The sequence below is a fragment of the Protopterus annectens genome, chromosome 16.part0 (assembly GCF_019279795.1).
Source record: "Protopterus annectens isolate FY-2018-M chromosome 16.part0, PAN1.0, whole genome shotgun sequence".
Lineage (NCBI taxonomy): Eukaryota > Metazoa > Chordata > Ceratodontiformes > Protopteridae > Protopterus > Protopterus annectens.
Genome location: NC_056750.1, coordinates 812029997 through 812054290, shown reverse-complemented (window position 1 = coordinate 812054290; position 24294 = coordinate 812029997). Strand labels below are relative to the sequence as shown.

At 44.0% G+C, this 24294-nt stretch overlaps 1 protein-coding gene across 1 annotated transcript in view; it reads right to left on the bottom strand.

Annotated features, from left to right (window-relative positions):
• ALAD (aminolevulinate dehydratase) overlaps positions 1-22437 on the bottom strand; it is an 870814-nt gene extending 848377 nt beyond the window's left edge. The window contains 1 exon segment of the mRNA XM_044058183.1: positions 22322-22437. Within this exon segment, the coding sequence (XP_043914118.1) occupies positions 22322-22434 (113 nt within the window). The 5' untranslated portion in view covers positions 22435-22437.
• Positions 22438-24294: the final 1857 nt, after the last annotated feature.

The window sequence follows — 24294 nt, the reverse complement described above, 5'->3', positions numbered from 1 at the left end:
ATTGGAAGTGGAGGAACCAGGCTGTGAGCTTGAGATAGATTCACCTGAACCTGCACAATCCTTGAGGATGGGATAACAGGTCCTGGGAATGATCCAGGATTCACAGGCTGTGAATCAAATGAGGCCATAGAAACGGAAACCAGACTTGATGTGGCCAGTAGGGAGCAATGAGGATCACTTTGCTTTTCAACCTCAGCTTTCCTCGAGAAATTCTGGAATGAGGGGAAATTGGGGAAAGGCATACAGAAGACCCGGGGGCCAATCGTGTGTTACAGCATCCCTCAGTGGTCCCCCCTGAGGGGGGGGGGTCAAGGCAAAATAGCTCCATTTGTAATTCAGGGGGAGAGCAAGGCTTGCCCCAGTGTTGGAAGATCTGAGCTGCTATTGCAGGATTGAGGGACCATTCGTGAGGCATCAGGATGTTCCTGCTCAGATCGTCCACAATAAGTTTAGAACTCCCAGGAATGTGCGTTGCTATACGAAAACGATTGGAAGCTATTGCCCAGTGCCAAATCCTCATGGCTTCCTGACACCGGGGGTAAGATCTGGTTCTGCCTTGCTGGTTAATATAGCAGACAACTGACATGTCTGACTGAATTGCAATGGTCCCCGAAGGCAGGGATGCGTGGAATGCTTGCAATGCTAAGAACTGCCCTCAGTTCCATGACATTTATGTGCAAGTTGGCCTCAAGGGGGGGGGGGGGGTGTCCAGGTGCCTTGGACAGTCTTTCCCTGAAAATGTCCCCTCCACCCTAATAGTTTAGCATCCGTCATCACCATGAGTTGGGGAAGACAAAACTGTAGACAAAGATTTTTTTTGTGGCTCTATAAACCATAGCATTTCCTCCTTGCAACGGTTTGTAAGGCATATCATGTGGTTGAGTGGGTGGGTTAACTACCATTGTGTGGAAAGGAGCCACTGCAGGATTCTCATGTGCAGTCTCGCCAGTGGTACCAAAGTAATGGCTGTTGCCATGCAGCCCAAGAGTTGCACTACAAGACATGCTGGTACACACACGTGAGGAAGGTCTTTAATTTGGTGTCTTATTTTCAAAAGCCTGTGAAGGGGGGGGGGGGCTTGACAGGATGTTGTCAAGAAGACTGCTCCAATAAATTCTAGTGTCTTCGTTGGAGACATCCGAGATTTGTTTTTGTTGATTGTAATCCCCAAGCGGAGAGCAAAATCTTGAGTCTAAGAGGCTGCGGACTAGGAGATTCCTGGTCAGAGAAGTAAGGAGCCAGTCATCTACATAGGGAAACACCGGGAATCCTTGTAGTCAAAGATGGGCTACCACAACTGCCATACATTTGAACACACAGGGGGGCTGTTTAGAGACCGAATGGCAGTGCCCTGAACTGGTAGTGACTGGCTCCCAGCTGGAGAAAGCTCCGGGAGCAGTAATCCGTCTTTGTGTGGTAGTGCACGTCCTGGAGGTCTATAGAGCACATCCAGTTATCCCTCTCTAGGAAGGGAATAATGGACTGTATCGTGACCATCCGGAATTTTTGAGGTTTGATAAATTTTGTTCAACAGGCTGAGATTCAGGATTGGTCTCCAGTCCCGTCATTACTGGCACTAAAAAAAGGAGGAGTAAAACTCTGATCCTGTCTGGTCTGGTGGGACTGGTTGGAGGACTCCTTTCCTTAGCAGCTTTTCTATCTCTAAGGTTGCTAATTCCCCTCTGATTGGGTGGTACATCGGGGATTCATTTGACAGATATGGGAGTTGAGTCGAAAGGTATTTGGTAGCCTCTGGATATTATTCTCTGCACCCAAACATCGGTAGTAAGATGTCAGGCTGGCAGATGCAGAGAAAAACTACCTCAGACAGCAAATCGGGCCACTGCTCAAGAGTGCTGGTAGGGTCTGCGGAAGAATCTAGTGCCCTGGTTACACGGATCCCCCCTACCCCGAAAGGGACATCTTGTATACGAATTGCCCCCTCTATCCCGGGGGTACTGTTCATCACGAGTGTCACGAAAAGGTCCTTGGGATTTCCTGAACTACATTTTTCCTCCCTTCTTGTTCCTGGAGTAGCACCTCTGGGGTTGGAAAGGCGTATGCCCACAGCAGACAATGTCTTTCCATCTTTCTCGCTACGTCTAAGTGTGTCACGTACTTTGTGTCAAAAAAGTGCAGATTCGTCGACAAGTGCATTGACAAAGGAAGATTTAAAGGGATCTGCGAAGTCACACAACCGCATCCAAGCATTGTCTCAAGACAATGCCTCATGTGGCAGCTCGAGCTGCCCCCTCTGTGGAGTGAGATATCGAAACGCTTTGAGGGGTTCGAGATAGATTCAAGGGTAGCTAGCTGCGAGGAGACAGTATCGTGCACTTCAGACAGTACCCCACCAAAGAGGAAGACATTGCAGAAATTAGGTCTCTTTGGAGAAGGAGTAAAGTGCGCCATATTGCTTCAGCAACATTTGCCGTTCGGTCGCTGAACTTGGGTCAGTTTCCCTAGTCTGTCCATGGTACGGGACTGTTTGGAGGATGGACGGTGAAACTATCTTCTGCCAGTTCCCTCTTGGTGACTGCTGCCACGACCATTGAATCAACTAACTACTAGGACCTGTGGGGCTGGTCTTCAGGTGTATATAAAAATTTGTCTGGCCTCTGAGGGACAGGTTCTACGCTGTCCGGGGCCTTCCAGGCACACTGCACAGAGTTTAACAAGGTCATCTGCCGGTGGGGTCAGCCAGGAAGTAGATGGTTGGGCAAGGAAGGCCTGCAGGAACACCGCATCTTACATCCACACTTGTCACCGTTTAAAACCCAACTTAGCTTTGTCTGACATAGTAAGGCAACAAGGCTATCCTATAAAAAAAATAAGGGAGAAAATACCAATGATGTTATTTTACAAAATACCACTAGTAGAAAGGAGAGGGACAGTACCAATAAAAGTAAAAAAATAACATTACCAAGGAAAAGGGTAGGAAACAGGCTACAATAAGAAATGGCTAACTTGACTAAAAATTAAATTTTAAGAGAAGAGATTGCTAGCACGTCTGACTAGGAACACGGCAAACGAGATCTGGAGCATCTAGGAGAAGGGCATTGTGGGTAGCTTCTTAGCAGAGAGTTTTTGGCTTGCTCAAGCTGGGAAACGGCCATATGGATTCAGACAGCGGAACAGAGGTCCAAACAGTAAGAAAGACTTGCATCAGATCACATGTTAGCATAGCTCTATGTATGGTAACACGTGCGACATTCTGGTTCAGTTTTCAGTAAAGAGGGTAGTAAGGAAACCAAAAGTCAGACTACCAGACATGTGATGTCATTCTGTAATCCAACACTGAAATGATGAAATGAATACTAGATGAGAGAGAAGTCTCAGGGCAGTCTGTTTTTGAAACCTGACATAAGGATCACTCGCCCACTTCATCTTGCCTTGCTTTATTAAGTAACCAGGGAACACACTTTTTAGATCAGTTAGGAAAACACAGTAACATTAGTTAAGTACTGCTTTTCTGTATCTGTGCGAATCTATTCATGTGTTATTTTTAATATTTCCTGTGACTGAAACTTGTGTTTACTGTAACTAAATATTCATTAACTAAATATTCAGTATTTTCATGCTCTTTTTAAATATTTAAACTTTTCATTGTAGCTGGTCTTTTAGAGACTATTTTAACCTTTGAGAGTACTTGTATTTGGTGACACTGTAGCCACCCCCGAAAGCCTTACTGCACTGGTCAAACACTACCATTTGTATGAATATTAAATTTTACTCCATATAAATTGGGTACCCTTGTAAGAGTCTTACAATAGCTAGCTTTAGTGTGTCCTGGTGGCAGTATCTACCTTACAGTCTGGACAGAGGACCATAGCTAGTAAATCAGTGCCAGCCTGTGTGTCTGTGTGTATATGTCTTATTGGGGCCTGAGAGACAGACACATGGGGAAACCCAGGCTGAGTGCATTTCCTGTGTACCCTTAAGGAAAATTGTGGTTGGTGCAGACAGCTGCATCTGAAATACTGTGTGTATCCACCAAGTGAATGTCCCTCACTGGTGTCCAGGGTAAAAATTCAGACTCCTTGATTACTGGCCCAATGGGGGATATCACAACCACCAAAGACAAAAAGAACACAGTTGTCTGTAGGATCATGCAAAACCACCAATGCAAGACTGTACTGCCATCCCACTAACTTGAAGCATCATTATCTTGATCTTTGACAGTACTAATCTAGCATCCCTTATTTTTAACTATCTTACACAAAAAATGCACACACAAAAGGGACAAAATGTGAATAAGATTTTTGCCTCCTATTGTAATTTCATGAGTGGATAGTGCTCATAGGAGGTTACTAGGCTATTGGCTTTGTTGCCCTTATAAGCCTAGCCAAGAGTTCAGCCCATGTTCAGACAAATCAGCACCCAATGCCCATGTCCAGCAAGGACGTAAGTGGAATCCCAGGGGTACATTTTCTGTTTCCCCATCCAGTTATCCAGGTTGCGCTTATAAAAGGGAAGAGGTCCTCTGCTTGATGTGGAGAGGAAGTCTTTCATAGATGGAGTCTCTGGTACACATCTGTCCAGTCAACAAGTCCTGCCGATGTCACAGACCAGGTTGAAGCCATGCATGCAGATTACTCGAGTGCAGCCTGACCTGCAGATATGTAGCAGTCCCATCAAGGTGGGGTCCATAATCACCTTGTATGCCAGACAGAAGTCACCTCTGAGGAGTCTATGAAACTGAGTAACGGGACAGGGCTTTTAGCCTGTGTATGGTAGATGTTTCAGGCCCTGGACTCACTTGGTGAGGAACCTCTGTGGTCTCTCCAGCTGCTGTACGTGCTTTGCGAGGTGCATGCCAAAAGGTGCTTTGTATTCAATAATGGACCTTACAAGGGAAGAATACAGGGATGTTATGACCTTGTTCCTGGATGAGACACCCTTACTCATCAGGTGGGCCATTTAAAAGGCTTTCCATACCACGAAGCAACATGGTGGTCAAGTTAGGTTGTCATCAACCTGGGTTCCCAAATCCCTCACGACCGATTAACATCCTAAGCACTCAATATGATAATTTGTGGGGATGTCACTCTCCCCCCAAAGGGGATAATGATGCATTTTTTGGTATTCAGCTTGAGGCCATGTTTCTGGCACGAGTCATTTGTCAGAGTGAGACCCTCTTAGAGGACGTCCACATTATTAGGGGAATTGATGACAGCACCCAGCTTGCAGTCATCTTCAAACCTGGTCAGCCATATCCCACTGGTTTTGGCCTGCACCTCAGAAAAGTATATCCCCAATAACAGAGGCCCCAAGACAGAACCCTGGGGTACGCCACTTATGGGTCTATTGCTTGAGGTGGCTTCCCTTATTTTGACTATGTGGGCTCTATCAGGGAGCCAGTTTGCTACCCATCTGGTAAGATATAGATGGATACCTAGTTGAGAGAGTTTATCTATTATGCCCAAGTGGGGAATAGTGTCAAAGGCTTTGGCCAGGTCAGGGTAGGCAGTGTGCAGAGTCTTCCCCTCATCCATGGCTTTGGTGAGAGTCTCAAAGAAAATCGACCAAATTTAGCAGACATTACCTCTCCTTGACAAAGCCAAACTGTGTGCTCTGAACAGCATTTGCTGTTGCAGTCTCTTGCTAATAATTACCAAGAGTCCCATACCTCTCTACCTCTTGACAGAAGAAATCTGGACAAAGTCTAAAATAAGGGGAGGAGAAAAGGACCAAAAATGGGAACAAATTTTAAATATGGCTGTTAAATCCATCTTCTTGCAACTTCACAAGTTTGTGTGTATGATTCACACAATGCATGCCAAGTCAAACTCAAAAGTCCTTGGAAAATCCAAACCTCTGACTTGCCAGAAAACCACAAATTTTGAGCAACAGGGCAAAAATCTGGACATTCTAAAAATATGGGCAGTTGAAAATAATGCAGTCCTGCAGTTTCTGCTTTAACTATGTCTGAAAAAAGCATAAGCATGTCTTTTACAGCAAAGTCAGCTGATATTTGAGACCATCTTTTAAATTAGCCTTTTTTTAAAAGTATTTTCAAAACAGGAAACTAAGTTTGTCACATTCTATTAGACACTTAAATGCGCAGTCAGATGGAATGTCACAAAAGGAATTTATTGCCATTTACAAAGGCAGGCAGCTCACAGTAAACAGATGATTTGACTTTTTCCTACTTTTCCTTTCAAGTTTGCATAGTCTCTGCAGCAGGGATAAAGCTGTGAAAGCAGACCACCTCACATTGGTGGATAGGGGTTGAGAACCTGAGGCAATGTAGCAACTGCTTCATGTACACCGAAATGAAAAGCCACTTTACAATACTCAAACTCAATATGCAAGAGGTGTAGCTACATAAAAAACAGAATTAATCCTCCCTCACTCATCAGTAAGTATACCTGACCCCAAAGAGGATGTCATCACATACCACCACGCTCACCTACCATGCAACCAACACACAACCCCACATATGTGAGGGGGGGGGGGTCCTCTCTAAAAACCTACCCAAAGCACACAGAGAACTCTCAAACAGAAGCACATATACCTCATGTGTAGATAAACACAGTACACATAAAAACACAAATCCCAACGTATCACCAGGTATGGCATTAAGGAGCAACTTAAAATGTACTAGTCAAAGGCAACTATAAGACACACTGTTACTCACCAGGTTGGATAAGGTCATGTTTGGCTGCCCGTCAGGTGCAGGATCCAATCACACATACACTCAATACTGTTAGGACTGTCATAGTACATGTTGGCATAGCTGGCGTTGGGCACCCACGGCGAGCCCCCGATTACTTGCCCGCAAATGAGGGCCCCCATTCAGCAGCCACTGGTTGCTCCTACCGGCATTACTCTTTGCCTCGGCTCCTCGTGGACGTCCACATAGTCTAGCTTCCCGGACCCTGCCCTCACCGCGAAAATTCAAACTGTTTCCGTTTTTTTTCCCCTGATTCGCTGGCAAGCTGCACTCCGCTCGATGAAACAAGGTATCCGATTGGCTGCAGCAGCCTGTGAACCAAGTACTTGTTTTTTTCTTTTTTAAAGTAGGAAGTGATGAAGCAAGGACCTGATTGGTCCTTGCAAATCACTTCCTGCACAAACTTCCTTTAGGCACCTGCAGCTAATAAGGATCACTTCTCGTTTTTAAACACAGGAGTGTTCCTTAGCAGCAGCAGACTGCAGCGATCGAGCGGGGTTTGGACCAGCACAAGGACTGACTACATCAAGAGCAATCAATGGTGGATCAAGCCTTTGCAGCGGTCATGGACTTTGGATTCTACTCTTTTTAAACTGTCCTTCTAAAGGCAACTTCTCAAAAGGTCTGAAACTGTCCTTTTAAGGGCAACTTCAAAGGGACTGAGTGGTCTAAGGAAGGCAAGCAGAGCAGGTGAGCTTTCAGTCGAAGAGGGAGCAGAGTATTGGAAGCAGCCTTCTGTAGAAAGCATAAAAGGTAAGTTTTTGGGTTTAGTTTTAACTTTTTTGTGGGGGTGGGTGATTGTTTTTTGTGCATATTTCTTGTGCAAAGAGGTTTGGGGAAATGTGGGCTGTGATTGCATTGGTTTTATTTAGGTTTTGTGTAGAGTTAGTGCACCAAGGTTTGGGGGGGGGGGGGCTGTAGTGGTACCAATTTTATTTTGGGGCTGTGGTTGTATTAATTTTATTTTGGTTTTATGTACAGTTTTTGTGCTAAGAGGGTGGGGGTCAGGTTGTGGTTGTACCAGTTTTGTTTTATGCTCGTGCGCTGGTGGTAAGAGGATGGGGGGTGAGGGGCTGTGGTTATAACAGTTTTACTTATTTTAAATTTGTTTTCTGGATAGGCTGGGATAGAACCCATTTTCAGTGGAGGCCCAGAGAGAAATGCTTCTTAGTACATGTGCTAGAAATATGTAAAATAATTTGGTTCAACTGTTTATACGAGGGACAACATAATTAAAATGTTTATTACACTTCACATTCCCTTTTGATCGCCCATTGGTTAGGAGAGTGTATAAGTTAGTTATTTGGAGCAAGAGGATTTTGTTTTGGCAGCATCTATGCTGTCTATGTAAACAGTAAAGAGAATGGATTTTGTTTTGGCAGCATCTATGCTGTCTATGTAAACAGTAAAGAGAATGGGATAGGGGTGACGAAAAGGAGGGGGGAGATAAATAATGGGACAGGGAAGGATATTGTAGTTGGCTAGAGCAGGGATAGCAGCATTTCACAAGACCGCCCACCTAAGTCAATAGTCTTAGGTGTATGGGTAAGTGGTGAAGATGATCTTATTTCAGCCTGGGTTGGGACATGACCTGTTGCATGGCAGATGTAACACAAGTGTATCGATGTCAGCATATTGGATTGTGAGTGCTAGGGATGTGGTGGTATTGAGGTAGATAATCCACTAAATTGAAGTGGATCAAGGATATAGCTTGTGTGACTGCTAATGTGAGCGAAGTAGAGGGGGGGGTTGATACTGGAAACATTATGGCGGTTTATGACCTGTTGGGTAGCTTTGGAGCCAGAGGAGGGCTAGGGGGATCTGATTAATGTTGGCGAGAGTAGTTTGAGAGACTTTGACAAAGGCCTTAAATTGAGAAAGCCAGATACCATCATTTGTAAACGGATGGTGTTGGTATAACTGAGGAGGGCAGTTGCTGCATGAGGCCTGAAGCCGTGTTGGGATTTGGCACGTAAATTATTGGTCGAGAATGAATGCATTCCTCTAGGAGTTTAGGTAGTGGGGGAAGAATTGCTCTTGGCCTATAATTTAAGTTCTCAAGTTTCCACCTTTGTGCAAGGCTATAATGTATATTTTCCAGATGGCTGGGATGTGCACTACTCAGTAATGTATATTTTAAGTATTCAGGATAAGAACTGGCTTCAGCTGCTATTTTTTGAAACTGTTGGTAGATTGTCAACTAAATTTGCAGTAGGTTGAGAGTTTTTTTTTTTTTTTTGTTTTGTTTTTTTTGTTTTTTTTTTTGGCTGTTTGAATTGCACTGAGAGGTTAGTTGATGGGGCATGTACGTTGCTTAAAATGCCTAATGTTGGGAGGGTAGTTTGCAGCTGTGAGAATGTTGCTGCTGAAGGCATAGATGTTTTGAATGTATGCTAATGCAAGCCCTGTTGCACTACTATTGCATATAACTGCAATGTTCTACTCACTGATGCAATGACTGCAACTCTGCAACTTTTTCGTTGTCCGTAGTTAATGTGTTGAAAGTTTGGGAGTGTGGTTAGGGCCTGTGACAATGTTGCAGTGTTCAATGTTTGACTGGAGCCTTTTTAATGGGGGTCATGTACTGTACAAGGACATTGTTAATGCTACGCCTATGTTTTTGTTTTTCACTTTATCCAGGATTATTGTGCATCAGCTGGGGGGGGGGGGTTCTGCAGAATGTACTGATATCTTAATGCATGCTAATGCAAACACTGTACTGCTGTTGAGGGTTATAGTACTGTTTAAATATCCCTATTGTTACAGCTTGTTCTGTAGTTATTTTTGGCGGTTTGAATTATGTAACTTGGAGGATGCTGGGGCCTGTACATTGTTTAAAAAGCCTAATGTTGGAGAGTAGTTAGTGGCTGTGAGAATGTTGCAGTGTTCAGTGTTTGCCTGAAGTTTGTTAATGTGGGGCCACACACTGTGTATAAGCACAGTGTTAAATGCTACGCCTATGTTTTTGATTTTCACTTTATCCAGGATTATTGTGCATCGACGGGGGGGGGGGGGGGATTCTGCACAATGTACTGCTATCTTAATGCATTAGCACTGTTCTGCAGTCTAGGTTTATAGTGCAGTTGAAATATCCCAGAGGTTCCAGCTTGTTCTGCAGTTTTTTGGGTGTCTGAATTATGCTGAGAGGTTAGGAGGTTGGTGGGGCCTGTACATTGCTTAAAATGCCTAATGTTGGGGGAGTTGTTTGCAGCTGTGAGAATGTTGCTGCTGAAGGCATAGATGTTTTGAATGTATACTAATGCAAGCTCTGTTACACTACTATTGTATATAACTGCAATGTTCTACTCACTGATGCAATGACTGCAACTTTTTCGTTGTCTGTAGTTGATGTGTTGAAAGTTTGGAAGTGTGGTTAGGGCCTGTGAGAAGGTTGCAGTGTTCAATGTTTGCCTGGAGCTTTTTTTAAATGGGGGTCACGTACTGTATAAGAACATTGTTAATGCTACGCCTATGTTTTTGGTTTTCACTTTATCCAGGATTATTGTGCATCGGGGGGGGGGGGGATTCCACAGAATGTACTGATATCTTAATGCATGCTAGTGCAAACACTGTTCTGCTATCTAGGTTTATAGTACTGTTTAAATATCCCTGGTGTTACAGCTTGTTCTGCAGTTTTTTGGCTGTTTGAATTATGCTATTTGGAGGTTGATGGGGCTTGATATCTTATACATGCTAATGTAAAACACTGTTCGGCTGTCTAGGTTTATATTTCTGTTTAATTATCCCTAATGTTGCACCTTGTTCTACAGTTATTATTGGCTGTTTGAATTATGCTCTTTGGAGGTTGAGAGGACTTGTACATAGTTTACCATGCCTAATGTCAGGAGGGTAGTTAGCAGCTGTAAGAATGTTGCAGAAGGTGTAGATGTTTGAATGTATACTAATGCAAACCCTGTTATGCTACTATTGTGTTTACCAACAACGTACTACTGATGCAATGGCTTAACTTTTTTCGTTGTCCATACTTCGTGTTGAAAGTTTTGGAGTGTGGCTAGGGCCTGTGAGAATGTTGCAGTGTCCATTGTTTGCCTGGAATTTTTTTTTTGAAATTGGGGGGGGGGGGGGGGGGGTAGCCACAGACTGTATAAGCACATTGGTAATTTTGTTTTCACTTCATACAAAATTGTGCAGAGATGGGGGGGTAAGAATTCCACAGAATGTACGGATGTCTTTAATGCATACTACTGCAAACACTGCTCTGCTATCAAAGTTTTTTGGCTGTCTGAATTAAGTTGACAGTTTAGGTTGATTGGGCCTGTGAGAATTGTGTCCAGATGTTTTTGGTTTTTAGCCTGTTCTCTCAAAGTGATTGCATAGCACAATGCGGAGGGCTGAGGCTACTAACAGAAATGGACTTTGTTTCATACCCTCCACATAATGCATGGTACACATTCCCTGGAGTTATGCTTTTGTACACTGATCCTGTGCTAAGAGGGGTTGTGGGAATGTCCGTCTCCCAATCTGTGTGCCACTTCTACATCCCTCGCATGAGGTTTTCTAGCAAATCCATGACTTCACGCCTTTGTTCAACCAATGATTTTGATTTGTTCAAGTTTGCTAAGATTGAGAGGTAGTGGGCATGTGTAGTCTGCATTGTACTGTAACATCCATCTTGCCTCCGTTTGGTGTGTTCCCCTTCAAACTTGTGCCTCTCCTGGTCATTAGTTCTTTCAGACTTTAGTCCGAGAGCTTGTAATATCAATCTTTTGCATCATTTGTGGCCTCTTCACATGTTTAGGGGGAGGACAGGGAAGAACTGTGTAGAAAAAGCTGAAGTTCACCGCTAGTGTTAGATATTTAACATGAAACTGTAACCTGGGCCTCATTACTCGTTTGTGCCTACCGGTTAGTCATTCTTCAGTCTGCCTGCAGTGCAACAGTGACCGATGTCAATGCAGGTAATTAGGCATTTTTAATAACAGTATGACAAAAGGACTCTGCATGTGTAGTAATTCTGCTCTACTTCCATTCCCAGTTAGAGAGGAGGCATACATATATTTGTCAGGAGCAGCAAAAAGAAAGCTTCAGCAGCAGAGAAATGAGAATGCATAGAGGGTTCCATTATGAAATTTTTCTGTGACTCATCGGAGATTCAGGAAAGTCTGCCTTCAGAACACAATGGTTCTGCATTACAGTCTGACCACTGAGGCCAGCATCCTTTCACTAGAAAGTGACCACTCTTGCGGCCACACCACAGGCTACCTCCTGTGGACCTACAGCCATTACCATGGGTGAAAGCACAGCAGCAAATGCAAACTCACCTGAGGTGTTGCCTGGATCACCAGACTTTGATGCAGAAGGAGCTCATACTTCCGTAGAGACAGATGTGGCCTATGACTTGCAGGGAGCGTCAGGTACATCTTTGGTGGATCTAGGGAGCTGGCCAGACTTTAGGGATGAGTTTAGGGTAGCTGCCATTCAGCATGGACCTGTGCAAGTGGTGTTCCCAGTCTATGAGCAGAAAAGAAGATTTACATATGAGAACTATTTCCATGTGCTGCCTAATGGAGCGAGAGCAAAACACACTTGGCTGACATTCGGTCTCAACGGATGCACCGTTTTGCTTTGCATACAAATTGTTTGGACATTCTTACCATCTTCTCAGGTCAGGGCATTATAAAGCACGGAGAGAGATGTCCAAAGCTTTACACAGCCATGACAGAGCGCCAGAGCATACGGCATGCATGATGAAGTGGAAGGAACTGGACAATAGAATAAAGAGTAGGCAGACTATGGATAAGAGACAAGCAGTGGTTGAAAAGGAGAACTCACTGGTGTGGTGTGTTAGAACACATTATTGCTGTTGTCCAGTACTTGGCAGAATGGAACATGGCATTCTGTGGTACAACTGATGCCCTGGACACCTATGGCAATGGCAACTTCTTAGGTCAAGTGCAACTTTTGTTGCAGTTCGACTCAGTCATGGCTGAACATTTGAGTCGTACTCTGAATAAAGAGGTAATGGATCACTATTTTGGGAAGGACATACAGAATGAAGTTATCCAGCTGATTGCAAATGCTATTTTAAGGATCATTGTAGGGAAGGTGAAATATTCCAGGTACTTTTCGATGATTCTTGATTGCACGCCAGATATCAGCAATCAAGAGCAAAATGACTGCAGTAGTTAGGTATGTGGATATTTCACAGACTGCAGCCACAGTTGAACAATTTCTGGGATTTGTGCCTGTGAATGACAACTGGGGCAGGACTGACAGCAGCACTTCAGACTCTTCAAAATCATCAACTGGACATTGACTGTAGAGGACAAGGATAAGACAATGGCAGCAACATGAAGGGGAAACGCGCTGACTGCAGGCCCGGATAAAAGATGAATTCAAGGGCTTTTTATGTGCTGTGTGCCTGCCATAATTTAAATCTTACAGTTAGTGATGGAGCACATTTCATCAGTACAGGCAGTATCGTTCTTTGGATGTCTGCAGAACATTTTACATAACTCTGTTCAACATCAACAAGCTGCAACATATCAACAAGCAAGAGGACTGTGCTCAGAACTTATGTCATACCAGTTCATCGTATGTTTAGTGGTTTGGTATGATGTGCTGACGGAGGTAAATCGTGCAAGCAAAGTTCTGCAGAGTCCATCTGTTGATATTTCGACATGTGTCAAGTGCTGGCATCCACTATGGACCTGCTAAAGAATTGCAGAGAAATGGGATTTCAACATGCCATAGGCAAAGCCTCCAAGATAGCGGAAGAACTGGATGTTGGCACCACATTTCAAGAAGAGAGACTGAGGAAAGTAAAACAGTTCTTTGACTATGAAAGAGAAGATGAAACTGTACATGATCCAACAGTAAAATTACATGTAGAGTTCTTCAATGTGCTGCTGGACACAACAATCCAATAGTTTACTGACAGGTTGCAGCAGCTTTCTGAGTTTGATAAGGCCTTTCGATTTTTATCAACTATTAAAGCCTTGAGTGATGTTGCAGAAGACACACTGCAAGGCTCTGAAAGAACTGACTGACAGAATAAGTGGCCACTGTGATATTGATGACTGATCTTGTACACAAACTTAAGAGCCTCTCTCAAAATGATTGATAATGACTCACCACTGACTGTTAGAGTCTCTCTGTCTCCACACAAACACAATGTTTCACTGCACACTTTACTGCACCCGTTACAGTGGCTACTGCAGAATGCAGCTTTTCTAAGCTGAAACTCAAACATACCTGCGTTCGTCAAGGAGTCAGGAGAAACGGCTTAGTTGTGCTCTCATTTGAGCATGAAGTGGGACAAAGTGCATCACATGGCAGCCTCATTGAAGACTTTGTCCGAAGAAAATTCTTAAGATCCCAGTAAAACTGTAGGTTAGGTATGTGCTCATATTTCCTTTCCAGTAAACTTTTATAATGCTGTCAGGTAGTACCTTAGTGTGGCTTGTATGCCGTGTATTCACTTTTTGTTAGCGTACCTCCAACAGGTAGGACCATGAGGATGGAACTACCAGGATGTTAGGCAAAGGCAGGTAGGAGCGGCTGGACTCGCCGGGAGCAGCAGGACTCGTCAGGATGATAGGACAGTTGGGAGCAGCAGGACTCATCGGGGGCTAGGACAGAAGCGCAGGAAGAACAGACAAGTGGCAGCAGCCAGAGGCCGAAGAGGTAAATGCATATGGAAGATGAATGACACTTTGGTCTTCACCTTTTTCTCTCTGGGTTCGAGTCTGCCTGTGTCACTTACTAATCTCAATTACTCTCTTGTGCATGGGTTGGAGTCTGCCTCAGGCTCCGGAATCCCCATGGCTTTCTTTTGGGTTCGAGTCTGCCTCAGGCTCCATAATCCCCATGGCTTTCCCTTGTATGTTGCCTGTAGTATTTTGTGTGTCCCATAACTGTGTTGTGTACATCTGCAGTGCGACTGTTCTGTAAGTCTTGTGTTTGAGAGTGGTGTCTGTTCTGTTTTGTGGTAGTGCAGTCTTAGTGTGCGGGAGTCTCTGTGTCAGTGTGGGAGTCTGCACCTCTGTGGGACTGGCTACCTTTATGTGGTACAGAGGCTTTTCATAATGTAACATTGCTACTAAATACCAACTGTAGCTCTCCATCTCATGGCACAAAATCTGGACAAAGCCACAGATAATAGGGTTCAAGCCCCAAAGATCTGGGCAAATTTTAAATATTGCTCTTATAAACTGAAAATGTTAGAATAAAAGGTCTTACCATGCATGTTCTGAAGGGTATATAAAGTTAAACTGAAATGCCTGTCATTTAATGAATTCAGTCAATGATTTGCCACAAAAAATCCAGAAAACTCTAAATTGAGGAACACACGAAACAGAGTCACATCTAGACATTCTTTGAAAATCTGGGCAGTTGAGTATGCAGTCAGTGTCTGCATCTGTGAGTGGCTACCTTGCTGTTGCACATGGATTTGTCTATAACATAGGCACTAAATCCCATTTGGTGTGTGTGCAGCTGAGTGGCAACCTTGCTGTGGTACAGGGGTTTCATAATGTCACACTGGTACTCAATGCCAATCTGTGTACGCCTGCAAGTTGCTACCTTGCCATGTGCACCTGTGAGTCGCTATCTTGCTGTGGTACAGGGGGTTGTCTTAATGCAACATTGGTATTAAGTGCCAGTCAATGTGTGTACCTGTGAGTAGCTACTGTACGTGCAGCACAAAAGTTTATCATAATGTAACCTTGGTATTAAATGCCAGTCTGTGTCTAGGCACATCAATTCTTAATTATCTGAATGTAGCGACACTAGTGGTTAAATGGTGCTGGATGAGCCTGACAGGGAAGGAGGTGCAATGGCAATGTGGTCACGCTTGATGTTCTCTTGAGTAGGGCCCCCAACTTCAACCTTGCTGGGGGCCCCCCAAAATGCTAGCACCGGCCCTGCATGTTGGTGTTAATAACTTGAGACATGCCTCTCTGGACTACATGGAGACACAAATGACCTCTCAGATTGTGTATCCCAGACAGGTATGTCCCTACCATTAAGCAGCACACTACCCTCACCCAGGATGATGTCACAAAAACAAAAAAGATGAAACAATTTGCTTAATTTCTGGCGTCATTCTACAGGGAAATAGTTCTAGTCAGCCTGGGATAATATGGTTCAAATCTCAAAGCTTTTCCAGAGACAGTCTTCACCTCTCAACCCTAGGATTTTGGCTTCTGGCAAAGGCCCTTGCCTGTCCCCAGTGCCTTTTTTTAAGCAATGCCACAAGTACAAAATTTCCAACACATTTTTCCTCAAAAACCAACATTAGGGTCAAAATGCTATACGCCAAGAGTCTTAACTCTAAACTACACTCGGAAGCTGCCCTCACCTTGGAGGATACAGACATCTGTGCTGTCACAGGAACCTGGTTAAACGCTGAAGGGTGCACCCCAGCTATACAGGTTGCAATGCCTTCCACTCACCCAGACCATCAGATAAGAGCAGGAAAGCCAGAGTAGTAGTATTTATTTTTATTAGAGACAAATATTCCTCCAAATTGGTACGTCTAAATGAGTCCCTCAAACTTCTCCATGTACAACTCTCTGTAGGTAAAATTCCTCTTCAGGATTATCACCAGTTATAGGACACCCTCCAGGAATCAGGACACAATGCCTAGCAGGACCTCCTGGAGTCACTCAATATACCAAAACACCCCGATTTTGGGAAACTTCAATTACCCATCAATAGAATGGGCTAACTACACCTGTACCAATGCACTCACCCAGAGATTCTTGAACTTTGTAAACTCCAATGCCCTGGACCAGTTAGTGGATACTCCTAAGGGTTCAAACATTCTGGATCCGGTACTAACGAATGAGTGTTCACTGCACCACCTCAAGTGTCATCTCTAGTGAAACCTGACCACATGCCAGTCACACTAGAAGTAGAGTGTGACCCTCCGCCAGTCACACTAGAAGTAGAGTGTGACCCTCCCCCAGCTGTAACTCATCTTCTTTCGGCTGTTTCCATTAGGGGTCGCCAGAGTGGATCATCCATTTCTTCCTGTCCTCTGCATCTTGCTCTTTCACACCAACTACCTGCATGTCCTCTCACCACATTCATAAACCTCATCTTAGGCCTTCCTCTCACCTGGCAGCTCCATCCTTAGCATCTTTTCCCCCCAATATACCCAGCATCCCTCCTCAGCACATGTCCAAACAAACGCAATCTCACCTCTCTTGCTTTGTCTCCAAACTGTCCAACCTGAGCTGACCCTCTAATATACCGATTACTAATCCTGTCCATCCTAGTCACACCCAGTGCAAATTTTTCTTTAACTCTGCCACATCCAGCTCTGACTCCTGCCTTTGTCAATGCCACCATCTCCAACCCATGTAACATAACTGGTCTCACTACCCTCTTGTAGACCTTCCCTTTCACTCTTACTGGTACCCATCTGTCACAAGTCACTCCTGACACTTCTCCACCCTGCCTGTACTCTCTTCGCCACCTCTCTTCCACACTCACCATTACTCTGAACTGTTGATCCCAAGTACTTAACTCATCCACCTTTACCACCTCTACTCCCTGCATCCTCACCATTCCTCTACCCTCCCTCTCATTTACACATTGTTTTAGCCCTGCTGACCTTCATTCCTCTCCTCTCTAAAGCATATCTCCACCTCTCCATGGTCTCCTCAACCTGGTCCCTACTCTCACTACAGATCACAATGTCATCTGCAAACATCATAGTCCACGGGGCTTGCTGTCTGATCGCATCTGTCAACCTGTCCCATCACCACTGCAAATAAGAAAGGGCTCAGAGCTGATCCTTGATGTAATCCCATCTCCACCTTAAACTTACCTGTCATTCCCACCACAGTCTTCACCAATGTCACACTACCCTCGTACATATCCTGTACGACTCTTACATACTTCTCTGCCATTCCAGACTTCCTCATACAATACCACAACGCCTCTCTAGGCACCCTGTCATATGCTTTCCAAGTCCACAAAGACACAATGCAACTCCTTACCTTCTCTGTATTCCTCATACAATACCACAACGCCTCTCTAGGCACCCTGTCATATGCTTTCCAAGTCCACAAAGACACAATGCAACTCCTTACCTTCTCTGTATTTCTCCAACACTCTCAGAGCAAACACTGCATTTGTAGTGCTCTTTCCTGGCATGAAACCATACTGCTGATCACTAATAATCACCTCCCTTCATAACCTAGCTTCCACTACTCTTTCCCATAACTTCAAGCTGTGACTGATCAATTTTATCCCTCTGTGGTTACTGCAGCTCTGCACATCACCCTTATTCTTAAAGATATGTACCAAAAACACTTTCTCCACTCCTCAATCTGACTTTCCAAAATTTCATTAAACAATCTGGTTAAAAATTCCACTGCCATTTCTCCTAAGCACCTCCATGCTTCCACTGGTAGGTCATCTGGGCCAACAGCCTTTCCATTCTTCGTCCTCTTCATAGCTGTCCTTACTTCCTCCTTGCTAATGTGTTTCACTTCCCGATTCTCTGTCCCCACATCATCCAAGCTTCTCTTGCTCTCTCTCATTCTCTTCATTTATCAGCCCCTCAAAGTACTCTCTCATTCTCTTCATTTATCAGCCCCTCAAAGTACTCTTTCCATCTACTCAACACACTCCTCACTTGTGAGTACATTTTCCCTCACTATCCTTCATCACCCTTACCTGCTGCACATCTTTCCCAGCTCTGTCCCTCTGTCTAGCCAAATCGGTACAGATCCTGTTCTCCCTCTTCAGTGCTCAATCTCTCATACAACTCTCCATATGCCTTAGCTTTCGCCACCTCTTTGCCATGGGCCTCATCTCCTTATACTCATGTCTTTCATCTCTTGGACAATCCCACTCCTCTTGCTCATTCCACCACAAGGTCTCCTTATCCTCCTTCCTCTGTCCAGATGTCACACCAAGCACCTTTCTAGCAGTCTCCCTTACTAGCTCTGCTGTAGTTACCCAGCTATTCGGTAAATCTTCACTGCCTGCCAGTGCCTGTCTTAACTCCACCTCACAATCACCCTTTTTTTTAAACTTACACCATTTAATCCTTGGCACTGCTTTCACACTCCTCTTCTTGATCACTTGATCACAAACGTCATCCTACATCTATGCTGCTTAACTACACTTTCCCCTGTAAAGTTGCTTAACTACACTTTCCCCTGTCAGCACTTTACAGTCTCCAATCTCCTTCAGACTGGCCCTCCTACATAGGATATAATCATTCTGTGTGCATCTTCCTCCACTCACCCTATGCTCCTCCCTCTTAAAAATACATATTCACCCCAGGCATTTCCATCCTTTTCGCAAAATCCACAACAATCTGACCTTCTGCATTCCTCTCCTTAACACCATACCTACCCATCACTTCTTCATCCCCTCTGTTCACTTCCACATGCCCATTGAAGTCTGCTCCAATCACTGGTCTCTCCCTTGGGTACACTCACCACCACTTCATCCAACTGACTCTAAAATTTCTCTCTCATCCATCGCACACCCAACTTGTGGAGCATATGCACCAACATTCATCATTACACTTATCAATTTCAAGCTTCATAAACATCACTATCAGACACTCTCCTCCAAAACACTCTTGGCATACTGTTCCTTTAGGATAACCCCTACCCCATTTCTCCTTAATGCCCTTTCCAAGGCAAACACCACCTGCTGGCAGATGGGTGGTGGAGGGTTCTCACTTAACCTAATATACCTAATATACCACAAGACATCGTTCCCACGTCCTCTTCCAGAGATCAACAGTTCCTTAATGCCCTTTCCAAGGCAAACACCACCTCAAGGAGAACACACCATGATAGAACAATTTGAACCCGCCTCCTATACACCTGGCCTTACTTCCCTTCCATCTGGTCTCTTGCACGCACAATATAATCAACCTTCCTTCTCTCCATCATATCAGCTAGCTCTCCCCCTATACCAGTCATACCGCCAACATTCAAAGTTCCTACCCTCACTATTACACTCCTAACCTTCCTCCTCTCTTCCCGCCTTTGGGCATGCCTTCCCCCCTCCTCTTCTTCGAACAGTAGCCCAATTTCCACCAGCACCCTGTTGGCCAACAGTACTGGTGGCAGTAGTTAACCTGGGCCTCGACCGATCCGGTATGGAAATATGAAATGTCCACACAAGTCATTTGGCAGAGATTTTATGCCGAATGCTCTACCTGACGCAACCCTCCCATTTACCTGGGCTTGGGACATGCACAGAGAAATGCACTGGCTTGTGCATTCCCAGTGGCTGGGTTCTGTAACTAAACTAAAAATTTTCTCCAAAGCAAACTAAAATCTCTTATGAGATTATTATTAGTTTCATAGCCCCTACTGATGGCAAGGATACCCATGCCATGGTTTATACCAACTCCTTACATAAACACCTCCACTGTTGCACTGACTCAGCTGTACCCGAAGCTCCTCACGCAAGAACAAGCCTGTTTGGTGGACATCCACCATAATGAACAGGCTATACAACAGGAGAAAAACTGCTGTCCAAAAGCAGATGATGGTCCCCTAACTCAAAAGGTTCCCGTACTAGGGTAAACAAACAAATACAACACCTAGTGAAAAAAATCCAAAGCAGACTACGAATCTAAACTGGCCTCCCTACCAAGGGTAGCCATAAGGCATTTTTTGGCTACATCTGCAATCTTAAAAGTAAAATCCCTGATCTGCAATGAACTTGTAAATGACAACATACACCAAACCTGGTGATAGTTAACCTGCTGGCAGATGGGTGGTGGAGGGTTCTCACTTAACCTAATATACCACAAGACATTGTTCCCACGTCCTCTTCCAGAGATCTAACAGTTCCTTAATGCCCTTTCCAAGGCAAACACCACCTCAAGGAGACCACACAATCTCTCTCTCTGCATCCTAAACTGCAGAAAGCAGGAGCTAGCGGCACCCTCTGAGTACCCTCTTTAACCACAGTCCAAGTACTGGGTATGTACCAGCAGACTGGAAAAATGCCATTGTCACACCCCTCCACAAAAGGGGACTCCTCTGCTAACCCTAGGAATTACAGACCAATAAGTCTCACCAGCCTCATATACGAGGCCATGGAGAGAGAATCATCATGGACCTCAACAACACTAGACCCATCCCAGTTTGGTTTCGTCAAAGGGAGATCAGGCTTACTGAACTTTGAGACAGTCACCAAAGCCCTGGATGAAAGCAAAACTGTGCATACTGGCTATTTAAACCTGGCAAAGGCCTTAAACACCATTCCCCACTCAGGCATTGATAAACTTGCCCAACTGAACGTAAACCAGTATATATTAAGGTGGGTTGTTAAGTGGCCTACCAACAAGACAATAAGCAAACAAATCCATCAAGAACGTTCAAGTTTAATGCATTAAACGAACTTTGATGTGGGATTTGTTTGCGTATTATATCCTATGTTCCAGTTACTGCACCACTAACAGACCAGTATACAGTGGAGTACCACAGGGATCAGTGCTGGGGCCCCTACTGTTTGGAATTTACTTTTCAAAGTACAGGCAAAACAAAAGGAGTGTGGCTAACAAATTTGCCGAGGACTACAAGCTGGGTGCGATCACTGAATCTCCTAGGTGACACTGTCACCCTTCAGGAAGGTCTTACTCAAGCCAACGACTGGTGCCAGAGTCACTGGGCTCCAGATAAATGATAAAAAAAAACTGCATCATCCCCTTCAGCAAGGGTGGCTTCCCTACAAAGACCACCACCACCTTAAGTACCCAATCTGTGGTAAGAGATCTGTGCATACAGGTAAACAGCAGCTCTCCTCAACTTTCAAGTCTCTGCAGTGGTGAGAAAAAAAAAAACAATCCAGAAACCAAGAGCAGTCACACGGGTGGGAAGAGACTTCAGAGTAGAGTACTGTTCAAAACTAATTAGTTAAAACAAAATAGGAGGTTAAGCGCTTTTGTTCTCTGGTAACTGGACTTCATCAGAACAATTACCCACAAGTCAAGAAGCCTTTTTATACATATACTAAACTAATTGGATTACATATTCAAATTAGTAAAATTTCCTCAGAGTGCCAGCATAAACAGCTACATTGTCAAACCTACTAGTAAAAACATGCAACATTTGCAAAGAAATAATTTAAAACAATATGCAGCGCACTTAAGATTACTGCAGCTAAAATTAAAACCTATAATGTCTCGATTTCCAGCATATTATAACTCAAAGCTGAATATTATTTTGGGTAATTATGCACAGATGCCATAGGGTACGCATTTGATAAGAGTTGAGTATTATATACAAAATGGTTTTAATTGTAGCTGCAGTAATCTTTTTAAGTGCACTACTTTACTGACTCTGTAGCTTAAGGATATGCATAACTGTTTTTTTTTTTCTTTTAAGGTCACAGAACTCATAGATGTAGCCACCCTACCCCTTTCTGAAATGTGGCAACAGGTATGACAAATATGTTGCACTTAAAGCCAAAAACAATGAATGAAAGTTGTAGGTGCAGCAAGACTGGGTTTAACTCTAGGTTAAATACACAGATAATGGGAGCTTTGTAAATCCCTTAACAAAACTGAAAAAGAATAAACCCTGGAGCAAAAAGCTTCAAGACTGCCAATGTTGCACAGTAAATGAATGAAAAACATTCACTAAATGCTTCAAATTTTAAAAATATAAATAAAAGCCAATCATTACATACGTTACAAAAATTGGGTAAATGAGATTGCTGCTGTCGAAGACTGTGGCACTGGTTTGCCAAGAGCGAAGCACTGGATGAAAGTAGCCACTGTGTAGAAGAGACTCTGCCTGCATCTTTAGGTATTTCTAGAACAATTAGCTCCTATAAAAGAAAAGGAGCCATTATAACTACATACTGTAAATGAACACGTTTCTGCAACCTTAAACTTTAATCCAAATCACACACCAAGTATTTTCAAAAAGAACTACCAAAAATAGCACCCATTCATCAAATTGTCTACCAGGTGACAGACTGTTATATATATACAAAATAGTAATATATATATATATATATATATACATACACACACAGAGACACACACACACAGAGACACACACACACAGAGACACACACACACACAGACACACACACACACAGACACACACACACACACACACACACACAGACACACACACACACAGACACACACACACACAGACACACACACACACAGACACACACACACACAGACACACACACACACAGACACACACACACACAGACACACACACACACAGACACACACAGACACACACACACACAGACACACACACACACAGACACACACACACAGACACACACACACAGACACACACACACAGACAGACACACACACACACACAGACACACACACACAGACACACACACACACACACACACACACACACACAGACACACACACAGACACACACACAGACACACACACAGACACACACACACACAGACACACACACACACACACACACACACACACACACACACACACAGACACACACACACAGACACACACACACAGACACACACACACACAGACACACACACACAGACACACACACACAGACACACACACACACACACACACACACAGACACACACACACAGACACACACACACAGACACACACACACAGACACACACACACACAGACACACACACACAGACACACACACAGACACACACACAGACACACACACAGACACACACACAGACACACACACACACACACACACACACAGACACACACAGACACACACACACGTATCTACAGTAGATCGAACTTTTACAAGTTCGAACCACATATGGCTGAGACCATATGTTCGAACTCTTAAAAGTTCAAACACTGAAGTAAAAACAAAACATCTATAGCAGGGAGGCTACGTCCTCCTGCAACCCCCACACCCCCCTTACTTAAATATACTAACTCTGAGATCGCACTACATTGCAGAAATGGGAAATCTTCCCTTTCCGCACTTTACGGAGATCTTCAGTCTGATCGAACTTTTACAAGTTCGAACTTGTAAACGTTCGATCTACTGAAGGGGACACACACTACTCATCCCCTCAATATTGTAAAATGCAACTAAAAAATATCACTAATCCTGACCCATTCACACTATGCAAGGAAAAAAGTCAAACTGTACACAGAAAATGTAAACAAGCCACAACACAAAATGGCTCTGACAGAAACTGGTGTCAAGAGCCATGGACTAAAACTAAATGCCAAGAAATGCATAATGGTATCTTTCACAAAATCATCCACCCCTGGTTAACTATCATATTGACAACAAACCCTTTTAAAATTGACCCAGTAGTCTAGGACTTGGGAAAACACACAAGACCGTAATTAACCTTTGATCATCTCGTGTCCACAGTAGTGAGGAAATAATTCTATGCTGTGCAACTTATAAAAACGATATGGCATCTAGGTCCAAGGATGTCATTGCTCCACTGTATTTGACATTCATCAGATCTATCACTGTGTACAATGCCTCCTTTTATGTACCTAACCAGGCACATCCACCAACAGATTCATACAGGAGGTTCCTTAATAAAGGATACAGGGCATAAGTGACATGTTCTATGCAGACCACCTCAAAGCCCTGTCCCTGTAGCATCTCCTACAGGCAGTTTAAGACAGATCCATGCCTGGTATA